Consider the following 21,754-nt stretch of genomic DNA (forward strand, 5'->3'; position numbering starts at 1 on the left):
CTTGGAAGGCAGATGCAAAAAATATATATATTCATTTTAAGATGCTACCTACTTCCTTCATTTTTAAATTGAAGTATCATTTATATATCATAAAATTTACCCATTTTAAAGTATACAGTTTTGTGAGTTTTAATAAAAGTATACTATTGGACAACCATCACTACTGCTCAGTTTTAGAACATTTCCAATATTCCCCAAAGTTTTCTTGTACCCATCTGCAGTCAACTGCATTCCCACCTCCAGCCCCAGGTGATCACTGAACTGATTTCTTTCTCTATAGTTTGGCCGATTATGCACATTTAATATAAATGAAAAATCATATAATATGTGAACTTCTGTGTCTCATTACCTCTGCAAAGGTATGTTCCACATCTTTCATCAACTGGTCACGGCTGTAGTCATAGTCCCCTGCCTCAGTCACCTCATAATCCCCTCTCCAATAGTCCCCGTAGTCCTCATAATCTGTTTTAAAAAGAAGAAAATGAGAACATCTGGAAAGGAAGAGATAAAGCACAGTATACATAGACTAGCCTTCCTGAGAGGTTAAAAAAAATCCAAAGACCTGTCACATTTTTATTAGCCTTCAGCTCAAAGGGATACAAATGAATAACACTAGCTAATGTGTCTGAAATTTAATTCATTATCTCATCTAATGAGCACAAAAACTCTACAAGATGGTCAGTATTACAATCCCCACGGTCCTGGGTAACAGCTGGCTCTTGGCTGATTACAGGATTCGTCCAAGGTCACACAACTGGTGAGGGTGAGAGGCGGACTCCTGGTCTCCTAACCCCAGGTCTCTACTTTCTCCATAGGTCAGTCGGCATCTTTAGCTTTAAAACATGTGATTGGGTCTTGGAATTCTCATTTTGTTTAGGGCCTTATATTTTCAACTGTAACCCAACCCATCTTGGACATGGCCACAGTGGGCCTGTGTTTGTTGGCAAATTCTAATATACACAGCCCATCTCTGTGCTTCATGCAGCATCTCGTTATCAAGAAACACAAGCTTGGGTCAGGATAACAGCTAATAAACTTTGTAAATGTATTTTAGTAATTTTAATTTTTACATGCTCCTTGGCAATGAATGATCAGGAAGATGAGGAGAGAAGTAAATATTTGGATGGAAGGATGTGACGATGGGTTCCAGTCTCCAGTTTGCCTCTGACTTGAGAATATGAGCTTAAGTGGCAGTGGAACACAGAAAGAACAGACGAAAAATGTTTTCCCTTCTTCAACCCCAGGAGGTAGTGAATGACCAAAACGTAAATTTATTCACAATGCCACGGCTTCAGCTCATTATACAGGCAGGAGGATAACTTGAGAGATATGGAAATTCCTCCCCATGTTAAGATTTTGATGACCACAGTTTCCAGCCTAAAGTATTCTGATTTGTTTCTTTTTGGGACACCACTCTGAGGTAATCACACAAATGACCTTCGAGAATGAACTGTGGCCAGATGGAAGTTTAAAGGAGAGACAGTGTCTCTGTCTCTCATCCTTTCTGGTAAATAGAATTTGTCCATCCACAGACTACCTTAGAACCCTCAGGAGCCTGAGCCCTTCCCAGACTACTGATTTGTTTGAGGCCTGATAACTTAGTCTTGCTCTCAAGCCCTTTAAACTGTAGAATGTCAATTCACCTTTCCTTATTCCCTAGTGGTCTCCTCTTGGAGACATGTAACCTGAATTGTTCAGCAGGTGATTAATTTAGGGATACCCCTTATATCAAAGGGCAGGCTTGGTAATTCATAAGAAATAGCCCCACAGCCCTGTAGGGAGTTCAGAACTGCCACAGCCCAGCGAACTTACTGTTGGCTCTTGCCATCTCATTTTCCAGGACCACATACTCTTCATACAATGGCCTTAGTTGCTTGCCGACCTCAGCCCTCCAGCCTTCCCAAGCCCAGAGCCTCCGATTGTAGTCTCTGCTGTTTTCCATTATGTCATCCAAACCTATTATCACAAAGCACCCAAAGGGAAATAAACATGCATTTTAGAAATTTTCATTTGTAAAGAATTGAAAGGCTGGCAAATATCAAGGTCATAAAGTTGTTCAATGAAATCTCATGATTCATTCATGTCCTCACCCTTATTTTTTTTATAAATTTGCTTTACAATATTGTAGTGGTTTTTGCCATACATTGACATGAATCAGCCATGGATTTACATGTGTTCCCCATCCTGAACCCCCCTCCCACCTCCTTCCCCATCCCATCCCTCTGGGTCTTCCCAGTGCACCAGCCCTGAGCACCCTGTCTTATGCGTCGAACCTGGACTGGCGATCTGTTTCCCATATGATTTGTTTCAATGCTATTCTCTCAAATCATCCCACCCTCGCCCTCTCCCACAGAGTCCAAAAGACTGTTCTATACATCTGTGTCTCTTTTGCTGTCTCGCATACAGGGTTATCGTTACCATCTTTCTAAATTTCATATATATGCGTTAGTATACTGTATTGGTGTTTTTCTTTCTGGCTTACTTCACTCTGTATAATAGGCTCCAGTTTCATCCACCTCATTAGAACTGATTCAAATGAATTCTTTTTAATGGCTGAGTAATATTCCATGGTGTATATGTACCACAGCTTCCTTATCCATTTGTCTGCTGATGGCCATCTAGGTTGCTTCCATGTCCCAGCTATTATAAACAGTGCTGCGATGAACATTGGGGTGCACGTGTCTCTTTCAATTCTGGTTTCCTCAGTGTATATGCCCAGCAGTGGGATTGCTGGGTCATATGGCAGGTCTATTTCCAGTTTTTTAAGGAATCTCCACACTGTTCTCCACTGTACTAGTTTGCATTCCCACCAACAGTGTAAGAGGGTTCCCTTTTCTCCACACCCTCTCCAGCATTTATTGTTTCTAGACTTTTGGATAGCAGCCATCCTGACTGGCATGAAAGGGTACCTCATTGTGGTTTTGATTTGCATTTCTCTGATAATGAGTGATGTTGAGCATCTTTTCATGTGTTTGTTAGCCATCTGTACGTCTTCTTTGGAGAAATGTCTGTTTAGTTCTTTGGCCCATTTTTTGATTGGGTCGTTTGTTTTTCTGGAACTGAGCTACAGAAGTTGCTTGTATATTTTTGAGATTAATTCTTTGTCAGTTGCTTCATTTGCTATTAGTTTCTCCCATTCTGAAGGCTGTCTTTTCACCTTGCTTATAGTTTCCGTCATTGTGCAAAAGCTTTTAAGTTTAATTAGGTCCCATTTATTTATTTTTGCTTTTATTTCCATTACTCTGGGAGGTGGGTCATACAGGATCCAGCTGTGATCTATGTCGGAGAGTGTTTTGCCTATGTTCTCCTCTAGGAGTTTTATAGTTTCTGGTCTTACGTTTAGATCTTTAATCCATTTTGTGTCCTCACCCTTATAAGAGCTTCAAAATAATTCTGCGGAGAAAATAAACCACTGAGATCACTGAACTACTAACTTAATTAAACTACTTGAGTGTGACAGGATTTATAGTGAAGTTTTTTTTTTTTTGATTGAACATTCTTTCTGATTATTTTTTTATTTTTTTAATTTTTTAAATTTTTTTTTATTAGTTGGAGGCTAATTACTTATAGTGAAGTTTTGTTAAAACTTAAAAGAGCATCCGTGTGCTAAAACACACACATTTGGAATTTTTCCCTCTTTGGATTGTCCATCTGAAAGGCACAACATCATCATCTGGTGTTAATCTCATTTTTAAAGCTTGGAATAAAAAAAAGTAAATTTTATAATCACTGCTCAAAATTAATGGCCTACCTGGTTCAAGTGCTAAGCACTCCTGTGTATTTGGGTCCAAAACTTTTCCAGTACTGTAGATGGTGCTCATTGTATTTAGAATCGTGTTCAGCTACAAATTAAAGATAATAAACAATGTTAAAAATGGAAGATATACAAAAGAGAATGTTAATGTAGAGATGTCCTTTCAATCATGCAATTTTTTTATGCCTCAAAATATAGAAGTTCACATCTTCTTGGCCAAGTATCTTCTTTTATGTAGGGTTGGAATATCTCAGTTAAATTTTCCCATCATCAACTAGCACAGACTGCCCTTATAAGCATATGATAAATACATGTGTAGTGACTGGAAAAAAAAACCACATCTACCAAAATCCCAAGAATGTTTCTTGCCTACACATGCAGAGTAATGCATTTGTTGTTCCATTCAGGCTTCACTGAGTGCACATTTACTGAACATCTACTATGTCCCACACTCTGATAATTATGACATGAACAAGTCACTGGTCTTTAAGAACCCCACAAACATGCTACAGTGAGTCATGAAATCAGTGATTACATAACAGAGTGACAGGTGCTACAACTGTCACCAAACAGTGATGTGGCAGTATGGGGGGAAGTGGTTGAATTTAGTAACTTGGAAATTCAGGAATGGCTTCAAAGAGGGGGCACATTAGAGCTGTGTCTTGGAAGAACAGGATGTCATACCCCTCCTCCCTTTCATGCAGACATTAACCCACTTGGAGGGCTGCATTCAGTCCAAGGATACTGACAAAATGAAGCTAGCAGCCAGGACTGGTTAGAGAACTTGAAACCATCGTATAAGGAAAAATCAACAGATGGAAGGATGTTTTAGGCTAGAGGAAAAAGCCTCAAATAGTTAAAAAAAAAAATCTGCCTTCCTTTATTTGAAGACTATTATAGGAGACAGCCATTTGGCTCCAGAAGGAGGTAGAAAGTGGAAGTAAATCACTCTATGCTCAATGGAGGAAGAATCTTGCCATTACTTAGAGGGACCCACATATGGAAATGATGTTTTAGAAAGAAGTGACTCGACTATCCCTAAAGTGGTCTGAGCTGGGGTGGTTTAGCCACATGTTAAAGAAGTTGCAGAAGACAGTCAAGAATGAAAGGGGCGGAGGATGAGATGACATATCGGGCTTCTCAAGCTTAGGCCTTGCTGATATTTTAGACCAGACAACTGTCACTGGGGGCTTCCTTGTGCTTTGCAGTGTTTAGCAACATCCCTCCTCACTAGAGGTCAATAACACCCTTCAACAGTTGTGACAACCAAAACTATCTCCAGACATAGTCAGATGGCCCTGGTGGGCAAAATCACTCGCATTTGAGAAGCACAGACACGGACTAAGTGCTTGGTCCTGAGGAAGGCAACCTCTGTCACTGTATCTATAGACCGCAGAGCCCTGACAATCCTAGTTTAACAACGTGTCCTAACATACCAGTGTCCCCCTTCACTCTCAAAAGGATCCCAATTTGGAGGATAAATTATGTGAACACCCCACCGAGGCACAGCGCTCTTTCTATTGTGAGCATTGCTAGGTTTGCAGATAAAGTAAGCAGCCCTGAGTGATACTAATGTTTAAGATTTCTCCAGTATTTCCGTTCTTGGGATCAGTGCTAGCATGTCACATACTCGTTTGCTCTTCTCCGCCGAGAGCACTGAGGTCCCACTCTGCTGAAGGGCCTTCAACTGACGCTTGAGTGTGAGATTCTGAATTTCTTCGAGTGAGTAAGTTTTGGCCATCCTGGACTGTTCTTCATAAAAGGCAGACCATTTGGCCCTGGCTTCATTCTGAAATGACAACAACAAAGAATGAAGTTGAAGTTAGAGTGGGACTGTTCAAATAGACAGAAGATACAAGTCCAAAGAACATCTGGTGGAACATCTAATATTTCCTGAGTTATTTAATTCTCTACTTTGCTGAAGGTCAAGGTTTAGGTTAAGCATGACCAAGCCACTCTTGGTCACTCTCTCTTTCTGGCCTTTTGCTTCATTTTCCCAAGGGTCCTGTCCCCAGAACTGGAAGTGAATTCTCACAGATGATTTATGTTGTGGAGTCCTGGAATGTACGGCCCTAGCACTGTGATGTGGGTGAGTCACTCAAGTATTCAATGATGAACACTCTAAAGGGAGAGCCCAGCAGAGCTCAGAGCGGATTTCCTGAGAATACATCTTCTCATGGTGATGAGAACCATGAGAAATAACCAGTTTGCAGGAAACTTCATAGTACTGTGATTTACCAGAGATTCTGATCTTGAATTTTGATCCCCAGTTCAAGACTGCCCTGAACATGGCCATTTGGTAGCCATGGTGATTATCCACCCACCAGGGAAACCAAGAAGCAGGTAGTGATACCAGGGTTCACTTGCCCCCCATCTTGACTTCTCCATATGTATCCGATTCAGTCTTCTCTCAGTGTACAAGCTCACTTCCATTTACCAAAGGCTAAAACGAGCAAGCACTTTCTACACTGTACTCCTCTAGACTATATAAAAGAGGTAGCATATGAGGCACGTAAGAAGTCCATTCCTCGCGTCAGACACCTCTAACTAGCTGTGTGACCTTGGGCAAATTACTTAGCCTGAGTCATGTTACCTTATCCATAAAATGAGAGCAATAGTAGAACTTACTTCAAAGGGTTGTTGAAAGGACAAGAAAATTTAACAAATAATAAAATGCCTCTCAGAGTCCCTGATACATCCTAAGCACTAAAAAAAGGTAGCTACTTAATCACTTATAGAAAAAAAAGTCCTTGTCCTTAGCTGCTTATTGTTTTACCAAACAGATAAGAGAATCATGAATGTTTCATTACTGAAACATAAAAACATAAAAGCCTATGATTCCATATAAACTATAAGCGGGGCCAAGCAGTTCCTGTTATAGGGACCAGATTTGGCAAGGACTCCTGGAGGAGGCGGAACTTAAGACAGATCTTAAAACAGGCAAAAAATAGATCGCTATAGAGTACTTTGCAAAATAATTTACCTCATTTGATTTTCTTAAGAAAAGAGATAGAAAATTACTCTATTTCCGTTTTTTGTATGTGAAGAAAGGGGCTAAGAAAGATAAACAGTAGAGCTGGCAACAAATTGCCAGTATCTGAATCCTGGATCCTGAGATGGGCAGACTCTAAGACGGCTCCCATGACCCCTACTTCCTGGTGGTACACCCTCGTGTGTTTCCCTTCCTTTGAGTGTGAGCAGGACCTATGACTCACTTCTAACAAGGAGAATACAGCAGAAGTGAAGGATATACATGTTTATGTTAGATAAGATTGTTTTCTTTGTTGTTTGTTTGTTTTTAGCCACACAGCTTGTGGGATCTTAGTTCCCTAACCAGAGATCAAACTCGTTCCCTCCTGCACAGAGCCCTAACCACTGGACAGCCAGGGAATTTCCAAGGCTATCATTTTTATCTTGCTAGAAGAATCTCCCTTGTTAATACTGATGCAGCAAGATGCCATGTTGTGAGCTATCCCATGGCTAGGGGCCACATGGTGAGAAAGTCAAGATAGCCTCTGACTGACATCCTAAGGAACATACAAGGATCTGAATGCTATCACTAACCACATTAGCTTGGAAGTGATTCATCTCCAGTCGAGTCGTAGATGAGACCACAGCCCTAGCCAGGACCTTGATTGTAATCTTGTAAGACTCAGAAGCAGATCCAGCTAAACTATGCCAGGATTCCTGCCCACAGGAACTGTGAGATAATAAATGTGTGTTGTTTTAATCTGGTAATCGTTTACTCAATAGATAATCTTTTGTGGTAATCTTTTACACAATAGATAAATAGTAGAGATTCCAAAGCAGGACTCCAGGCATGACTGCATTTTCTAGATTAAGAAATTTTACTTTTATCCTGTGAATACTAGAGAGTCACTTAGGGGTTGCAAGCAGGTGTGTGACATGATGAAAGTGCTTCATGAAAGGTGCAGCAATGGATCATACAAGAGAATAGTCACAGTCAAATGGAAGATGATTTCTCTTTATTGAGCACACACAACCCCTTAGGAACTAATGCTCAATGAATCTGCACAATCTTGTGAGGTAGTTGTGATTGTCTCCAATTCACAAGTGAGGGAAATGAGGCACAGAGCAGGTAAGCAATTTTGACTAGGTCACAGAGCTAGTAACTGGAAGAATCAGGGAATCAACACAGATATGTTTGCCTCTAAAGTTAAATGCTCTTAACCACTGGCTGTAGATTGGATTCAACACATTCGAGTCTTCTTTGTACCATGTCTGAATGAGAAGGAATGAGCTATGGAAAGAGGAGTTCGGTCTACAGCACAGATTCATTTACGTAACCCACCACCGACCTCTCAGCCCCTACCCTTTTTCATCCAATCCAGGATGATTTACAGCAAAATTTCTGGTAAAATTTGATCCCAAACTAAGAGAATTCTTTTATTTTCAATCTCCCTTGGAGACAACCCAGAATCCCCAAAAGGCCTCAGTCTTAAAACATTTTTAAAAATTATAATGTATGTGGGAACTTTGAAGATATCTGTTTTATTTGTCATTATCATACTAGAAGTGTTATACTTTGTATCACAAAAACATTATGTTGTCTTGAATTTTGGCCCCTGAGGATACACTGTTCCATCTCAAGCTGTTCTTTTTAATCTTATTTAAAATTTATTCCATATTCATACTATAAGGTTCCTATGCCTAAATAAAACTGACAGCTAAGCAGTTACACAGAGAATCAAAGTCAGTTCATACATACCAGCCAAGTCCCTTAGATAATGCTTGACAGCTATATGTAATTTTTGGACTTGAATGATGAATGAATTGAAGCAAATACAGTTACTCACATAGCTACAGAGTTCAAAAAGAACTATCACAGGTCAGATAAACAGCATCCCATACTGCCTCTGTGCAAAGGCAGAAGAGCTGCAATTAACAGAGCAAACAATTCTGCAGCCATTGATTGGGGCTTGGTGTCAAGACACACATTACTCAGTACAGTCACAGGAAGTTAAAACCCTCTCTGACCCGCTATGTATAACTGTAGTGGATACTATATTCTCATCCTATTGAGAGATCCTTTGTCATTTCAAGGACTGAAAATATAAAATCCTAAATTATACTTTGTGTGTCTGTTAGTTGCTTAGTCGTGTTCAACTCTTTGCAACCACATGGACTGTAGCCCACTAGGTTCCTCTGTCCGTGGGATTCTCCAGGCAAGAATACTGAAGCAGGTTGTCATTTCCTTCCATTCCAAAAGATATCCTGTTCTTTTTGGCCCTAATGATATGCAAGTTAAACATGATCTCATTATGCTTTTAGATGTTTTCATATGAGCTTTGTCTTAAGTCATAGGTCTTGTGGTCTCTACCCAAATTATGATAGTTTTATTTAAACAATTAAAATGCTTTTGTGATAAGTTATTTGAAATGCAAAAAATTAAAATTTCATCTTCTTTTTTTCTATGCCTCACTATCAACTCCTAGGCTATTCTTTCAGCAGTCTCTAAACCACTTCTTTCCCTGGAGGTATGAGAGTCTCCTGAAGACAGAAGATGAAAAACTGAAAGGAACCTTAACATCTAGGCAGTGACTTGGCGCCCAACAAGTTCCCAGGGAACCCTCCACCCTCAGGCCCCACGTGTTGGCCCAGTATCCAGACACAGCTCTCAAACCACATCAGATTTAAAGATGAAAACTTCCTTGATTACTTTTCAAAGAGGCCCAGATATGTGCATATTTTAAAAAACACTTATTCTATTCAACAAAGTACAGAATCTAAATTATAAGAATATGAATTCTATTGCTTTGTCTTGAGAATCAAAATTTTATTTTTTCTTTTTCCAGATGGGAGGAAGCAGTGTGGCTTTCAAACATTTTAATTTTTTTTTAATTTTAGTTCATAGGGGAAAAAAAAAACTCACTCCTGAAATTGGGTCCTGCCAGAAAGTGGCCCACCAGATATATATTTGATATATTTCATAATAAAAATATAATACAGTATAAATAACATAGCAAATGTCACAAAAAACCTCTACTCGGTTTTTAAAATGTTAACACTTTATAATAGTTGCTTCAGACATATTTATTTAGTGGTTAGAGTCAATAATATCATATTATATACTCAAAAGTTGCTAAGAGAATACATCTTAAATGTTCTCAAATGGTAATCATGTGATGTAATGCAGGTGTTAGTTAAGACTACTGCTACCATGGTAATCATTTTGCAATATATCAGTGTATTAAATCAACAGTTTGTACACCTTAAACTTACACAATGTTATATGTCAGTTATATCTCAATAAAGTTGAGAAAAAAAGAAAACCTCTCTGCTTTTTTCACTTAGCATTACTTATTTTTTCCAGTTTTTCAAGTATACATTGCTTATTCATCTTAACTGCTGCATAATATTTAAGCATATGACCAAATTCAATTTAATAATTTCTCATCTATGAACGTTTCCTGTCTTTAAGTAATACTTTTTTTTACCATATACATCCTTGTATTAGGTTAAATCATACAAAATTGCTAATATTTCATTTAAATCTGCAAATATATAAAGTTTCTTGAGTACACAGGTGAGGGTCTCCAGGTGGAATTCTTGGAAGTGGAACTGACGGGTTAAAGCAAGTTTCAACTTCTACAGATATTATATTTTGGCAAATATGATTTTATGTCAATTTGGTGTTTCACTATTAAAACAATGGTATCCTGATTATTAGTCAGGTTAAACATATATATGAGGTGTATATATATATATATATATATATTATTTATTTATTTATTTATTTATTTGAATTTCTTCTTCTATGCATTTGTTGCTCATATCATTCCCCCATTTTTCTAGTGAATTTTTGTCTTTATCGTTTAGTAAAATGTCTTTATATATCCTGGCTGTCAATCTTTTGTTAATTATATGTATCAAAGTGTTTTCTCAAGCTCTGCTTCTTGTCTTGTGTGTGTACACATTTATGATGTCTTTTGGTGCACAAGTTTGTTTTTAATTCTAATGAAATGTATTTGCTCAGTCTTTTCCTTTACAGATTGATCTTTTTGTCTTTTATTTAATAAACCATTCTCAACTAAAACTCATTTAATAAACCATTCCCAACCAAGACTCATTTAATAAACCATTCCTAACCAAAAGTCACCTATATTTTCTTATAAAAGCTTGACTTGCTTTTTCTATTTAATTTTTGGTCTATCTTAAATTTATTTGTATCTATTGCATAAAGTAGAAATGCCTTGAGCTCTGGATCAAAAAAGGGTCCCTACAGATTTTTTAATTTGTTTCTTTTTTCCAGAGCTCTAGGAACCTGAATTATTTCTTGGTTAATTTTTTGGCTCAATATTCCTGCACCCTGCTAGTAGTATAAATTCAATTTCCACACCTATTAAAAACTTCACAGGTGAAACCGATTTTGATCAAGTCTCTAGAGCAGGACTCTGCCTACCATCTGTTTTTATAAATAAAGTTTTCATATTCACACCTATTTATGTATTGTCTATGCCTGCTTTTGTGTTACAATGGCAGAATTGACTGGTCTACAATGGCAGGGTTGAATAGGGACTGCAGGGCTCAAAAAGCCTGAAATATTTACTACTTGGCTTTTTACAGAAAAAAGTGTGCTGACCTCTGTACCAGATGTATACATTTGTAGAAAATACAAGGGTCAAAAGAGCATGTTAAGCAACATTATGGGAACATAATCAGCCAATCCAGAATGTGGGAGTTTCTCTAGGAGCAACAATTCAATTCTTCTGCAAATAAATTACAAAAAAAAAAAATGAGGAAGGGCTCTATAGACTGAAAGACTTAAAGTACATCTGCCAAAATGATCAAGAGAGGACTTTGCTAGATCCTGATTAAAACAAACCAGCTGAATTTTTAAAATGAGATATTAGGGTACATTTGTATATTGCCGAGATAGTTGAGGAATTATATTGAGGAATTATTGTTAAGTCTTTGACATGAAACTGGTATTAAGGTTATTTAAAAATTCTTACATTGAGAGCTACAAGGTGAAACATTTATTACATAAAACATATAGTTATTCCTTCAAAATAATCCAATAAACATGGCGTTGGTAGAAAAATAAAACAAGATTGGCTGAAGTGCTGATAATTGCTGAAGCTGGGTGATGGGTATAAGGAGATTCAACATATTAGTCTCTCTTCTTGTATATGTGTTTGAAAATTTTAAAGTAAAGTAAAATCCATATAATGGAATACTATTTGGCAGTAAAATGGGACAAAATAATGACACATGCTACAGCATGCAAAGTGAAAGAAGCCAACCACAAAAGACCACCTAGTGTATAATTCCATTTATATGAAATGTCCAGAATAGGCAAATCTATAGACAGAAAGTAGATTAGTGGTTGCTGAGAGCTGGGGGTTTAGGGGAGGAAGAGTGATTGCTAATATGCATGTGCTTTCTTTTTGGAGTGATGAAAATGTTCTAAGATGAGATAGTGATGATAGTTGCATAATTCTGTAAATATACTAAAAAACATTGAATTGTATACTTTAAATTGGTGAATTTTATGGTACACAACACAGGTGGTGCTAGTGGTAAAGAACCTGCCTGCCAATGCCAATGCAGGAGATGTAAGAGACACAGGTCCGATCCCTGGGTCAGGAAGATCCCCTGGAGGAGGGAATGGCAACTCACTCCAGTATTCTTGCCTGGGAAATCCCACGGACAGAGGAGCCTGGTGGGCTACAGTCCATGGAGTCAGAAAGAGTTGGACATGACTGAAGCGACTTAGCACGCAATTATATCTCAATAAAGCTGTTGTTAAAAGCCCTCAATAGTAAAAGTAAAGAAAAAGAAAACCCACTTTATTCCCTAGGTCCTATAACTAGATCTGAAACCCGCATGGAACTGCTCCAAACCAAAGGATTTAGCCAAAATTAAATGTTTTCTCTTTTGCCCAGTTACCTGGCACATACTGAGAAGCAGCAGTGGTTCCTGACCACTAGGCTGCCCTCCCTTGGTGTAGCTGGTGGCCGCCTGGTGTCCTGCCAGAGTGCTTAGATCAATGAGTGTGTCAAATCTGGATGGCATGAAACATGTCATTTTGAATTGCTCAAGTTCAATTTTACCAAATTACATCACTCAACCGGGACATTATCAAGTTTTCATGACAAAGGAAAACTAGTATGAACAATACTTCCAATGTACTTGACTCCTGTTAATCCTCCACATGTGGAACTTATCCACTCACCACTGTTATCCACTGAAAAATCTTGACTGGGCCCATCTACTATCTTACATTTATGAGATAATAAGTAAGTGACTTGCCCAAGGCATCACAGCCAGCTTAGCAGAATCAGGATAGCATCAGATTTCCTGAATTCCATCGTATCTGCATCACACTGACCTTTCCCCATCCCCGTACCTATGTGTAGGTACTTACATATCGTGGGGAGTGTGGGACACTCACTGCAGACAGGGTTGAAGTCTACATTCTCTCCTTGGGGACAGAAAAGCAGTTTAAAATGACCCTGCTCTGGGTTCACTGTGCCCCCGCCCTAAAGACAGAGGAAAAGGTCCAGGAAGCAGGTGTGCCCAAGGACTCTAGGGGCCTGACCACCCAAAGGGTAAGTGTGGGCCTTCTGCTGTCTCTTCACAGCTTCTGATAACTCAACAAGAAATATTTATGAAGTGTTCTGAGACCTCTGGGGCTCCAACAGGGCAGTCTTCAACGCTCCCTTCACAGTTGTGTCCACAGGAGTTGGGGGCAGCTGTAGTAGCTACTGCCAAACACTGGAACAAAAAACCAGGATGCCCCTGCCAGTGGCAGGATCCTTTCACTCTCTTCCAGGGAAAAAAATTGTCCAGGGACCTCCCATGTTGCCAAAGAGCTTCTGACTTTGCAAAAAAAAAACAAAACACACACACACACACACACACACACACAAATCCTTTGACTTACAAAGGACTCTTTCAAAAATCAAACCAACAATAAATGCAAAAAAAGTAATGTCATCTTACTGAGAAGAGAATTACAGTTTAATTGGTAAATGTTTGATCTCAAACATGAGAATTGTATTTGCTCTAAAGCAAGTGTCTGGTAATTAATTTTCACTGAATTTCTGAACTATGTGGAAATCTGTTTTGAACAAAGATTTTTCCTTATATCTATCTGATGGACCTCTCCTAAACAGGGAGCTTTGGGGACACTATACTGATCAAATTCTAGTGCCCTCTTTTAAACTATATTCTCATGACTTGATCTAAGAATTGTCACACTAGGTCGATTGGCTGATAAGCCCAATATTCTGACTCTGAATGTTATATCAAGGGATAATTATGAAATGACAGATTGCCCTCAATAATGTGACCATGATAGGATATGAACATACACATGTCATACAGCCCAAATTTCTCTTCCTATATTAGTTATCTATTGCCACAGTAGTACTACATAACAGACAACCCCAAATCTCAACAGCATAAGTATTCATTGTTTGTGTGCCTAGAATCACTGAGTATTGTTGCCAGGCAACTCTGCTAATCTTGGCTGGATCTTCTTAAAACTCTGGGGGATTAGTTCCTGCCAGGACAACTATTCCACACATCTCTCACTCTTTACCTGGTCAATCCAGGCATGTCCTCATGGCAAAGGCAAGGGTGCAAAGGAAAAGTCCCATTGTTCAAGTCCTTCCACGCCTCTACTTGTAAGACATCTGCTAACAGCCCATTGGTCAAAGTAAGTCATATGGCAAAGGACACACGGTCACATCACCTTCAGTGAGCTGGCACTGTAAAGCGACATAGCCTTGGGCATTGATATTGAGGAAGGTAAAGAACTGGGTTCATAAATGCATGCCTCACCACAGTGGATCTACAATCCTTACATTTGCTTAAATATTCCCAAAACCTATTTATAGTTTTCAATGTCTCACTTTTTCAGATCAAAGAATGGTCTAGATTTACAAGTCTTACCAGTTTTACTACCTGTAACAGAAACAGCACCTCCTCCTATTTATTGTAAATTTATCTCTTTTGAGCTTTCAAAGGCACCACCTTTCTAATCTGAAGAGAGTTGGCCAATACAACTGGGAACATTCTATCCTTTCTTCTTCCATCTCAGACTCATGTTTATTTTTCTTTTTGAGTTAGGCTTTGTAGAGCTAATTCTGTTTTCCCTTCTAACTCTCTCTCATCCCCATAAATCATTCTAGTGGCTCTTTCCTTGGAAAACATTCTCCATTTCTCCAATTCTTTCTATAAGCATGGCCATCAGCAGTGGACCATTATCTCAGCTTCCTATTCATCTAAGTACCTCTTGTAGCATCAGCTGCAGTTCCGTTTCATTAGGGGATCTCAATAAATGTGATAAGAGAACAGATGAGCCATTGTCCTCCCTGTCTATTGCCTCCTCCCCAGGTAAATCCACGCAGATGCACTAATGTGCTAACTTGCCCTTCACCACTGCTGGAGAAGGAGATACTGGGCCCCCTGCTTGCTTCTTGTATTTGCATATTTTCACTTTTCTTTAAAGGGCCCATACTGTCTGCACTTTGACTACCCTTCACGGACTTAATGCCCTTTCATTTCTGCCTCTCCTCTAATCAACCAGGACAACTCAAAAGTGATAGCACTTAATGATCCAGAGATGATTTCAACAAATGTCACTACACCTCCTTCTGTAAAATGCCTTCTCAGTATCTGGGCACTGAACAGAACCGTTACACATTTTTTCAGCAATTAGAATTACTTCTCACATTCACAGCAATGGTACTGTATTGTTCTCCCAGGCTCACAAGCATTGAGCACAATTCTGGTGGTTTTGTGTATTAACTGTTGTCACAGCAACCCTATGAAGCAAATATGAGTATTAGGTGGCTTTTCACAGGCAGAAAAACTAAGGCGCAGAAAGGTTCATTAGGTAGCTCAAGTTCACCCAGGTAGAAAGCGGTGGAGCCAGGATTTGGACCTCGGCAGTTTGACTCCAGAGCTCTTAGGCACAACACTGGTCTACCTTCAACACCACCTATAGACCATTTGACTGAGAATGAAAACAAATGCACAGTGCACATCGAAATCAAATAAAACGTGAGAAAAAGCAACCATGAAGAGATGAAGAAAGGTAAGACCAAAATATGAAACAAGAAAAAAAATGGTCTCCTATGACAACACTGGGCTGTCAAAATGTCCTAGATTTCTTAAAGCTTCAGAAAAACTGGGGGTGGTTGGGGGGGGGGGAATCTCCTGAGGAATTCACATGAAGCAGCAGATCTCAGACTGAATCTGTCCAGAATATAGAATCTGTCCAGTGAGTGGCCATAATTTAACTTAAACCTGTAACTCATTATGTGCAAAAATAAGATTTGAACTACATTTTTGAAAGAATGCGTTGCTGGATAAGTGTCACAAAAACTCTGCTTAAATAATGTCACTCCATTTCCAGCACTGCTTTGAGATATGTGAGGGAAGAAACTTTCTAAATCCTTGGACTTGTCAAATAATACATCTTGCTTTCCCAGAGCATTCTGAGATTTGTCAGGACTGGTTTGATTACGGGTTTTCTTGGAGGGCTCTGTGGATCCCGTATGCTCTGGAAGTCCCTTAGAACTCCGTGACAATTAAGGAAGGAATTCCCAAGTCCAGCCTCATCCGACCCCTGGTAATCTTAATTACTAGCGAGCTCTTTCACTAAGCCTCCAGCTGCATATTTTTTCAGTTAATAGATGATTTGTAGAGAGTCTTTAGATATTCCTGTTGACATTGTAGGCTTGAGGAAATTATTAACTGAATAACTTATGGCATTTTTGTGACATGCTTTGAAAGCCTGACTATGATAAGAATTATGGTGGCAAATTTCTAAAGCATGTTCACTGGTTTCTAAGAATCTGGACTGAGACCAGTGAATTATTTTGTAACATTTTTTTCAAATAAACTCAAAGGTCAATTTTTCAGTCATCTGGGACTCCAGAATCAGAAATACTGAGGCAAACATCCAATCTCACAGCTCAGAGCATTTGTTTGATTTCCCTTTTCAGTTTCCTGGGCAGTAAGCTGATTTTTAAGAAGCAACCAATACCCCTCTGTAGCCATGAGAACTCACCATCTTTTGGACATTCTCATCGGTAATATTGGTGTTATAATTCCAAGAAGCAAGTGAACTTTGATAAGACAGGTCTTCAGCTTCATGGTTAAAGTTCTCCAAAAATGTCTTGGCCTGTTCTTCAGTGGTGGATTGAGCAGCAGTTACAGCAACAAGGCTGAGAAGGAGCCAGAAAGAGCCTGTCATCTTTCTCTGTACGCCAAGATCCCATCCACTGAACAACTTCCCTAGAGTAAAACCTCCTCATGAGATTTTCTCTCTATCAGCCTTTGACCTTGGGTTGGGCACTGAGCAGGGAAGATGAAAAAAAAAAAAAGGAAGAAGAAGAAAAAACTGTAAACAATCTGCTGAACCAACATAAAATTCATCCTGGAGAGACCAGATATGTAAACAGATTTTAGAATGATTTCTTAGAGCAAATCAAATAAACAAATGTTATTCATTAATCCTAGAGAATCACAGCTCTTCTTGCATTTTTATGGCCAAATCAAAACTTGTACATTTGGTTAATATGTTCCTGAAAATCTGTTAAAGATACACTGAAGATATTAGGATTTTACAGTGACCAAAGAACTCTGTATTAGGAATCTTGGGGACTTACATGTTTTACAGACAAGTCTATTAATAATCACTTATCTCTCCTTCCTTTTTATTTTAAGCTCATATTCTCAAAAACTATCCACTTGGATAATAGTTTCCTTTCCTAAGTATACAACTTTGCCCTTGTCTTTATAGAATTCATTTTTTTCTGGTAAGTTTTCATTTTCATGGCCATTTTTTTTTGAATTATAAAACTACCCTTCACTCCACAAGTTTACTCTCCTGATTTAACTTGGAAAAACTTTAAAAGGGTCCTTTTTTCTCTCTCAGATGATCACTGTGTGCCTCCATCCCTTTCACTTACCTGTTCAAAACTCGGTCAAGCTCACAAGGAAATCAGAATGCCACCACATGGTATGAAATTCAGAGAGTGTCCATGTCAGTCCTGGTCATCCATAGCCATGGATCATGGCATCGAATTCAGAGAGATTTCAGTGGTTACCCTGTAGAATATCAGGAGTTGGACCAGTATCCTCATTCCCAGGCTATAAATATAAGTGTTACAGATAAAAAGAGATGAGCTGCTTTAAATGGCAGGGCTCGTGGGTCTGCTTGGCTGTGATTATGAAACCTTCACACAGGGAAAACATTTCTTCACCCAGAAAAACAAGTCTTCCAGGTCCAGGTGAAATGGCAGTAACTAGGCCTTTAAAACAAACTTTCCACTACTTCCCCTTATTCTAACATTGTACATATTATTGTTGAAGAGCAAAAAATAATAAGTAATTGTTTAAAGTGCTTTGCATTATAATATCTCATTGAAGCAAACCTAGAGGCAAACATTTTTATCACCATTATACAGATTGTGAAACTGAGGCTCAGAGAACTTAAATAAATGGCCAAACCTCACTCACACAGAAAGTGGCAGAGCCAGGATACGACAGAATGCCATTTGAGTGTACAGTATAGGCCTTTAAGTTGCTGTCAATGGTCTAATAGCAATGATGTAGGTACGGCTTGAGAGCAGCACAGGGACGTGGGCCTTCGAGGATGATGATGGATCTGGTTCGGCCACATCAAAAAGAGGTAGATTCTTACTACCCTTGGTATGAATCAAAAGACATCATCTTTCTAAGACATAAAGTAATTGACACATTTAAGCAATTATGATCAAGAGGTTAAAGCAAAGTGAGCTGGCAGGGATCAGCGCAGTTTCAGTCAAACTCTTCCCACATTCAAGGAAGCTGAGATCCACTCGCTTCTCACAGCATTAAGAGAAAAACCAGTCAAGAGAAAAGGGGGCAGTGTGTGAGGCTCTGAACAAAGAGGCGGGATGTCACTTTAATGAGAGCTGAAATACAAGTCTACTCAGGCTGCTTCCTGAATGAAGCTCTTAGATTCAGAAAAAAAAAAGGGAGTAGTCCAACTTCAACACATTGAGGTAGAAAGTCAGGTAAATGCAATCGAATTGAAAAAGAGAAAGCAGGATATGAAATCAGAAAGCTAAAAACAGATGAACAAGGAGCCTAAGATAACACTGAGGCAGGAAAATTCTGGTAGCCAAGAAATTTTGAGGAGTGAGGGAAATGGGAGAATTTTGTCACAATAATTCTGTAGGAAAACTAGCTAGCAATGGCCAACTGTAAGCAGTGACTAATTATTGAAATTTTTGTTGACTCCCTACTGAGAAGATACTCATGTTTTGCTAGCTCCCCAGAAGTGTTCTCTCAGCCCATTCTGAGAATGGAAAGAATCCACTAAAGACCCAGAGGATGGGACCCGGAAAAACAACTTGCCAGACGAACAGATTCTTTGTTAAAGAATGAAGAACTAGAAAAAAAGTAGAATGGAGATTGAGAAACTTGCTCTACTTTTCAAAAGGATAGAGGGAGAGTTTGATTGTGACACCTGACAAAACTATAAAATATCATTTTTTAGAATGTGGTTTGTACTTGGAAAATATATATCTTTAATCTCAAATATATATCTAGGGATTCACTAGGAACAAATCAGAAGCTGCCTGCCTCATTACCTTTGTATCTTCCATTTCAATAAGAGATTTAACAAAATGTGAAGTTCTACGACTAGATCTAAATGTCCCCAAAAGAACCACATAGCACAGAATTAAGCAGTCCTCTGATCTACAACAGTTCATGTTGAAGACAACAAAAGTCTTGAGTCACACATATAAAATGGATAAGCAACAAGGATGTACTGTATAGCGTAGGGAAGTATATTCAATATCTTAAAATAATCTATAATGAAAAAGAATCTGAAAAAGAATATGTGTGTGTGTGTGTGTGTGTGTGTGTGTGTGTGTGGTGTGTGTGCTGTGCTTAGTCGCTCAGTTGTGTCTGACTCTTTTCTACCCCATGGACTGCAGCCCACTAGGCTGGTCTGTCCATGGGGATTCTCCAGGCAAGAATACTGGAGTGGGTAGCCATGCCCTCCTCCAGGGGATCTTCCCGACTCAGGGATTGAGCCCAGGTCTCCCATATTGCAGGTGGATTCTTTACCATCTGAGCCACCAGGGAAGCCCAGATATGTGTGTGTGTGTGTGTGTGTGTATAAAACTGAATCACTTTGCTGTACACTAGAAACTAACACAACATTGTAAATGAACTACACTTCAATTTTTAAAAAAGAAACTTGATTTAACAATTATTTATTGGCTACGTGCTATATGCAAGGCACTATTCTACATACTGGATACACACTAATGAATAAGACAAGAAAAGTTCTGTGGATAATATATTATATGAGGTGAGGCAGCAGGAAGAAACAAATAGCAGTGGTAAATGCCATGGCTTTATAATAAGCAGGAAAGGAGGGTGGTAAATGATGGGGCGGGGATGAGAGGATGACATTTGAGCAAAGATCTGAAGGAAGAGATGAAAGCCACATGGATATCTGAGGGGAGTCTGTTGTAGGCAGAGGCAGCTGCAAGTGCAAAGGTCTCAAGAACATCAGACGCCTTTGTGGCTGGAGCCCAAAGTGCATGGGGAATGTGGCAGGAGGTGAAGACGGATAGGAAGCTGTAAGGAGGGCCTGAAAGACAATTGTAGGACTTTGGCTTCTACTCTTGAGAAATGTGGGAAGACATTGGAAGGCCTCCAGCAGAGAAGTGATCCGGCAAATGTTTTAACAGGTCACTCTCACTGCTGGTTAGAGGACAGACACTGGGGAGAACAGCAGAAGCAAGGATGTCAGTCAGGGAGGTACTATAGATACCTTGTCAAGCTAGGTTGAATAAAAGCTTAATATGAGCTATCAGTCCAACATGGCTGCCACCAGAAGGTAAACCCATCTTGGACTTAGTCTTTGTTACTAGAAGTATTCGATACAAAACAATTCAGAGCACTGTGCTAATTTCTGAGGCCCACAGTTTTAGAGAGAGAGAGGAGAGTATCCAGAGGAAAATAAAGAAGAGAGTGAAAGCAAGAAACCTGTTGGCCGCTCAGTTGGGTTTGATTTTTTGTGACCCTATGGAAAGGGTAACCCCCCAGGCTCCTCTGTCCATGAGATTCTCCAATAAGGAGGACTAAAATAACGTCATCTGAAGCACAGGGCATACGTGAGAAAGGAGACCCAGCAAAGACAGCGCTCCTCTGTCACAGGACTGTCATTTAGAAGACTTGGGTAGCTTAACGGATTAACTCTGCCACTAATTAGCTATATGACTTTGGGCAGATAATACTTAATATTTCCTTCATACTTAATTTATTTCAAAGCTGATAATAATATTATACCCATCTCACAGGGACACTGTAAGTGTTCTATGAATGAATACATGAGAACACAGAGAAAAATGCCAGCATCCTAGGAATAAAAGTCACCCAAAGTATGCAAATCTGTGTAATCATTAGGGGACATTGAGAAGTGAGGGAGATAGGAGATCCAGCCATAAGAGTTCTGAAGGAAAACTGTCATATTCTGAGTATAAGCATGCACACGTGGGCAAAATGAAAAGGTACTGCTCTGAGTCTTATTGGTTTTGCATTTTTAACCAGTTAAGGTAGGTATTTTCCTACAATATATTCCATCCTAATCAGAATGTTGCCTGAACATTACTCTATGTGTCCTTTTTTTCTTTCCAGGTGACTCAGTGTCATCATCTTGGACAGCATTCACTGACTAGGCGACAACATGACAACATCTTTGGGGCTGCACATTAAATGGCTCCAAACAGCTTTATTGCTATTAACTTTGCTGTCTCTGCAGGTTCTGAATTTGGTGCCACTTCTTGAAGAATGCACTTTGAGTGGCCCTGCCCATTGCAAATCCCCGCCCTGTGTCTGATGTGCTGTATGCTGAGAACTAAGCAAGAATCAGATAACCACGGAGTTCAATTACAATGCTCCCTCTTCATAGGCTTGGACCTGAGGGTGGGTCTTCATCCTGCTCGAGCAAAG

The 21,754-nt window shown here is 39.3% G+C and overlaps 1 protein-coding gene across 1 annotated transcript in view; it reads right to left on the reverse strand.

Annotated features, from left to right (window-relative positions):
- Positions 1 to 17,901, reverse strand: part of ACE2 (angiotensin converting enzyme 2) — a 45,615-nt gene extending 27,714 nt beyond the window's left edge. The window contains exons 1-6 of the mRNA XM_043458543.1: positions 17,707 to 17,901; positions 16,803 to 17,089; positions 5,385 to 5,543; positions 3,752 to 3,842; positions 1,813 to 1,956; positions 350 to 462 (exon numbers count right to left, since the gene is read on the reverse strand). Coding sequence (XP_043314478.1) covers positions 350 to 462; positions 1,813 to 1,956; positions 3,752 to 3,842; positions 5,385 to 5,543; positions 16,803 to 16,988 — 693 coding nt within the window. The 5' untranslated portion in view covers positions 16,989 to 17,089; positions 17,707 to 17,901. The remainder of the gene's footprint in view (positions 1 to 349; positions 463 to 1,812; positions 1,957 to 3,751; positions 3,843 to 5,384; positions 5,544 to 16,802; positions 17,090 to 17,706) is intronic.
- Positions 17,902 to 21,754: the final 3,853 nt, after the last annotated feature.

This window comes from Cervus canadensis, chromosome X, assembly GCF_019320065.1.
Source record: "Cervus canadensis isolate Bull #8, Minnesota chromosome X, ASM1932006v1, whole genome shotgun sequence".
Classification (NCBI taxonomy): domain Eukaryota; kingdom Metazoa; phylum Chordata; class Mammalia; order Artiodactyla; family Cervidae; genus Cervus; species Cervus canadensis.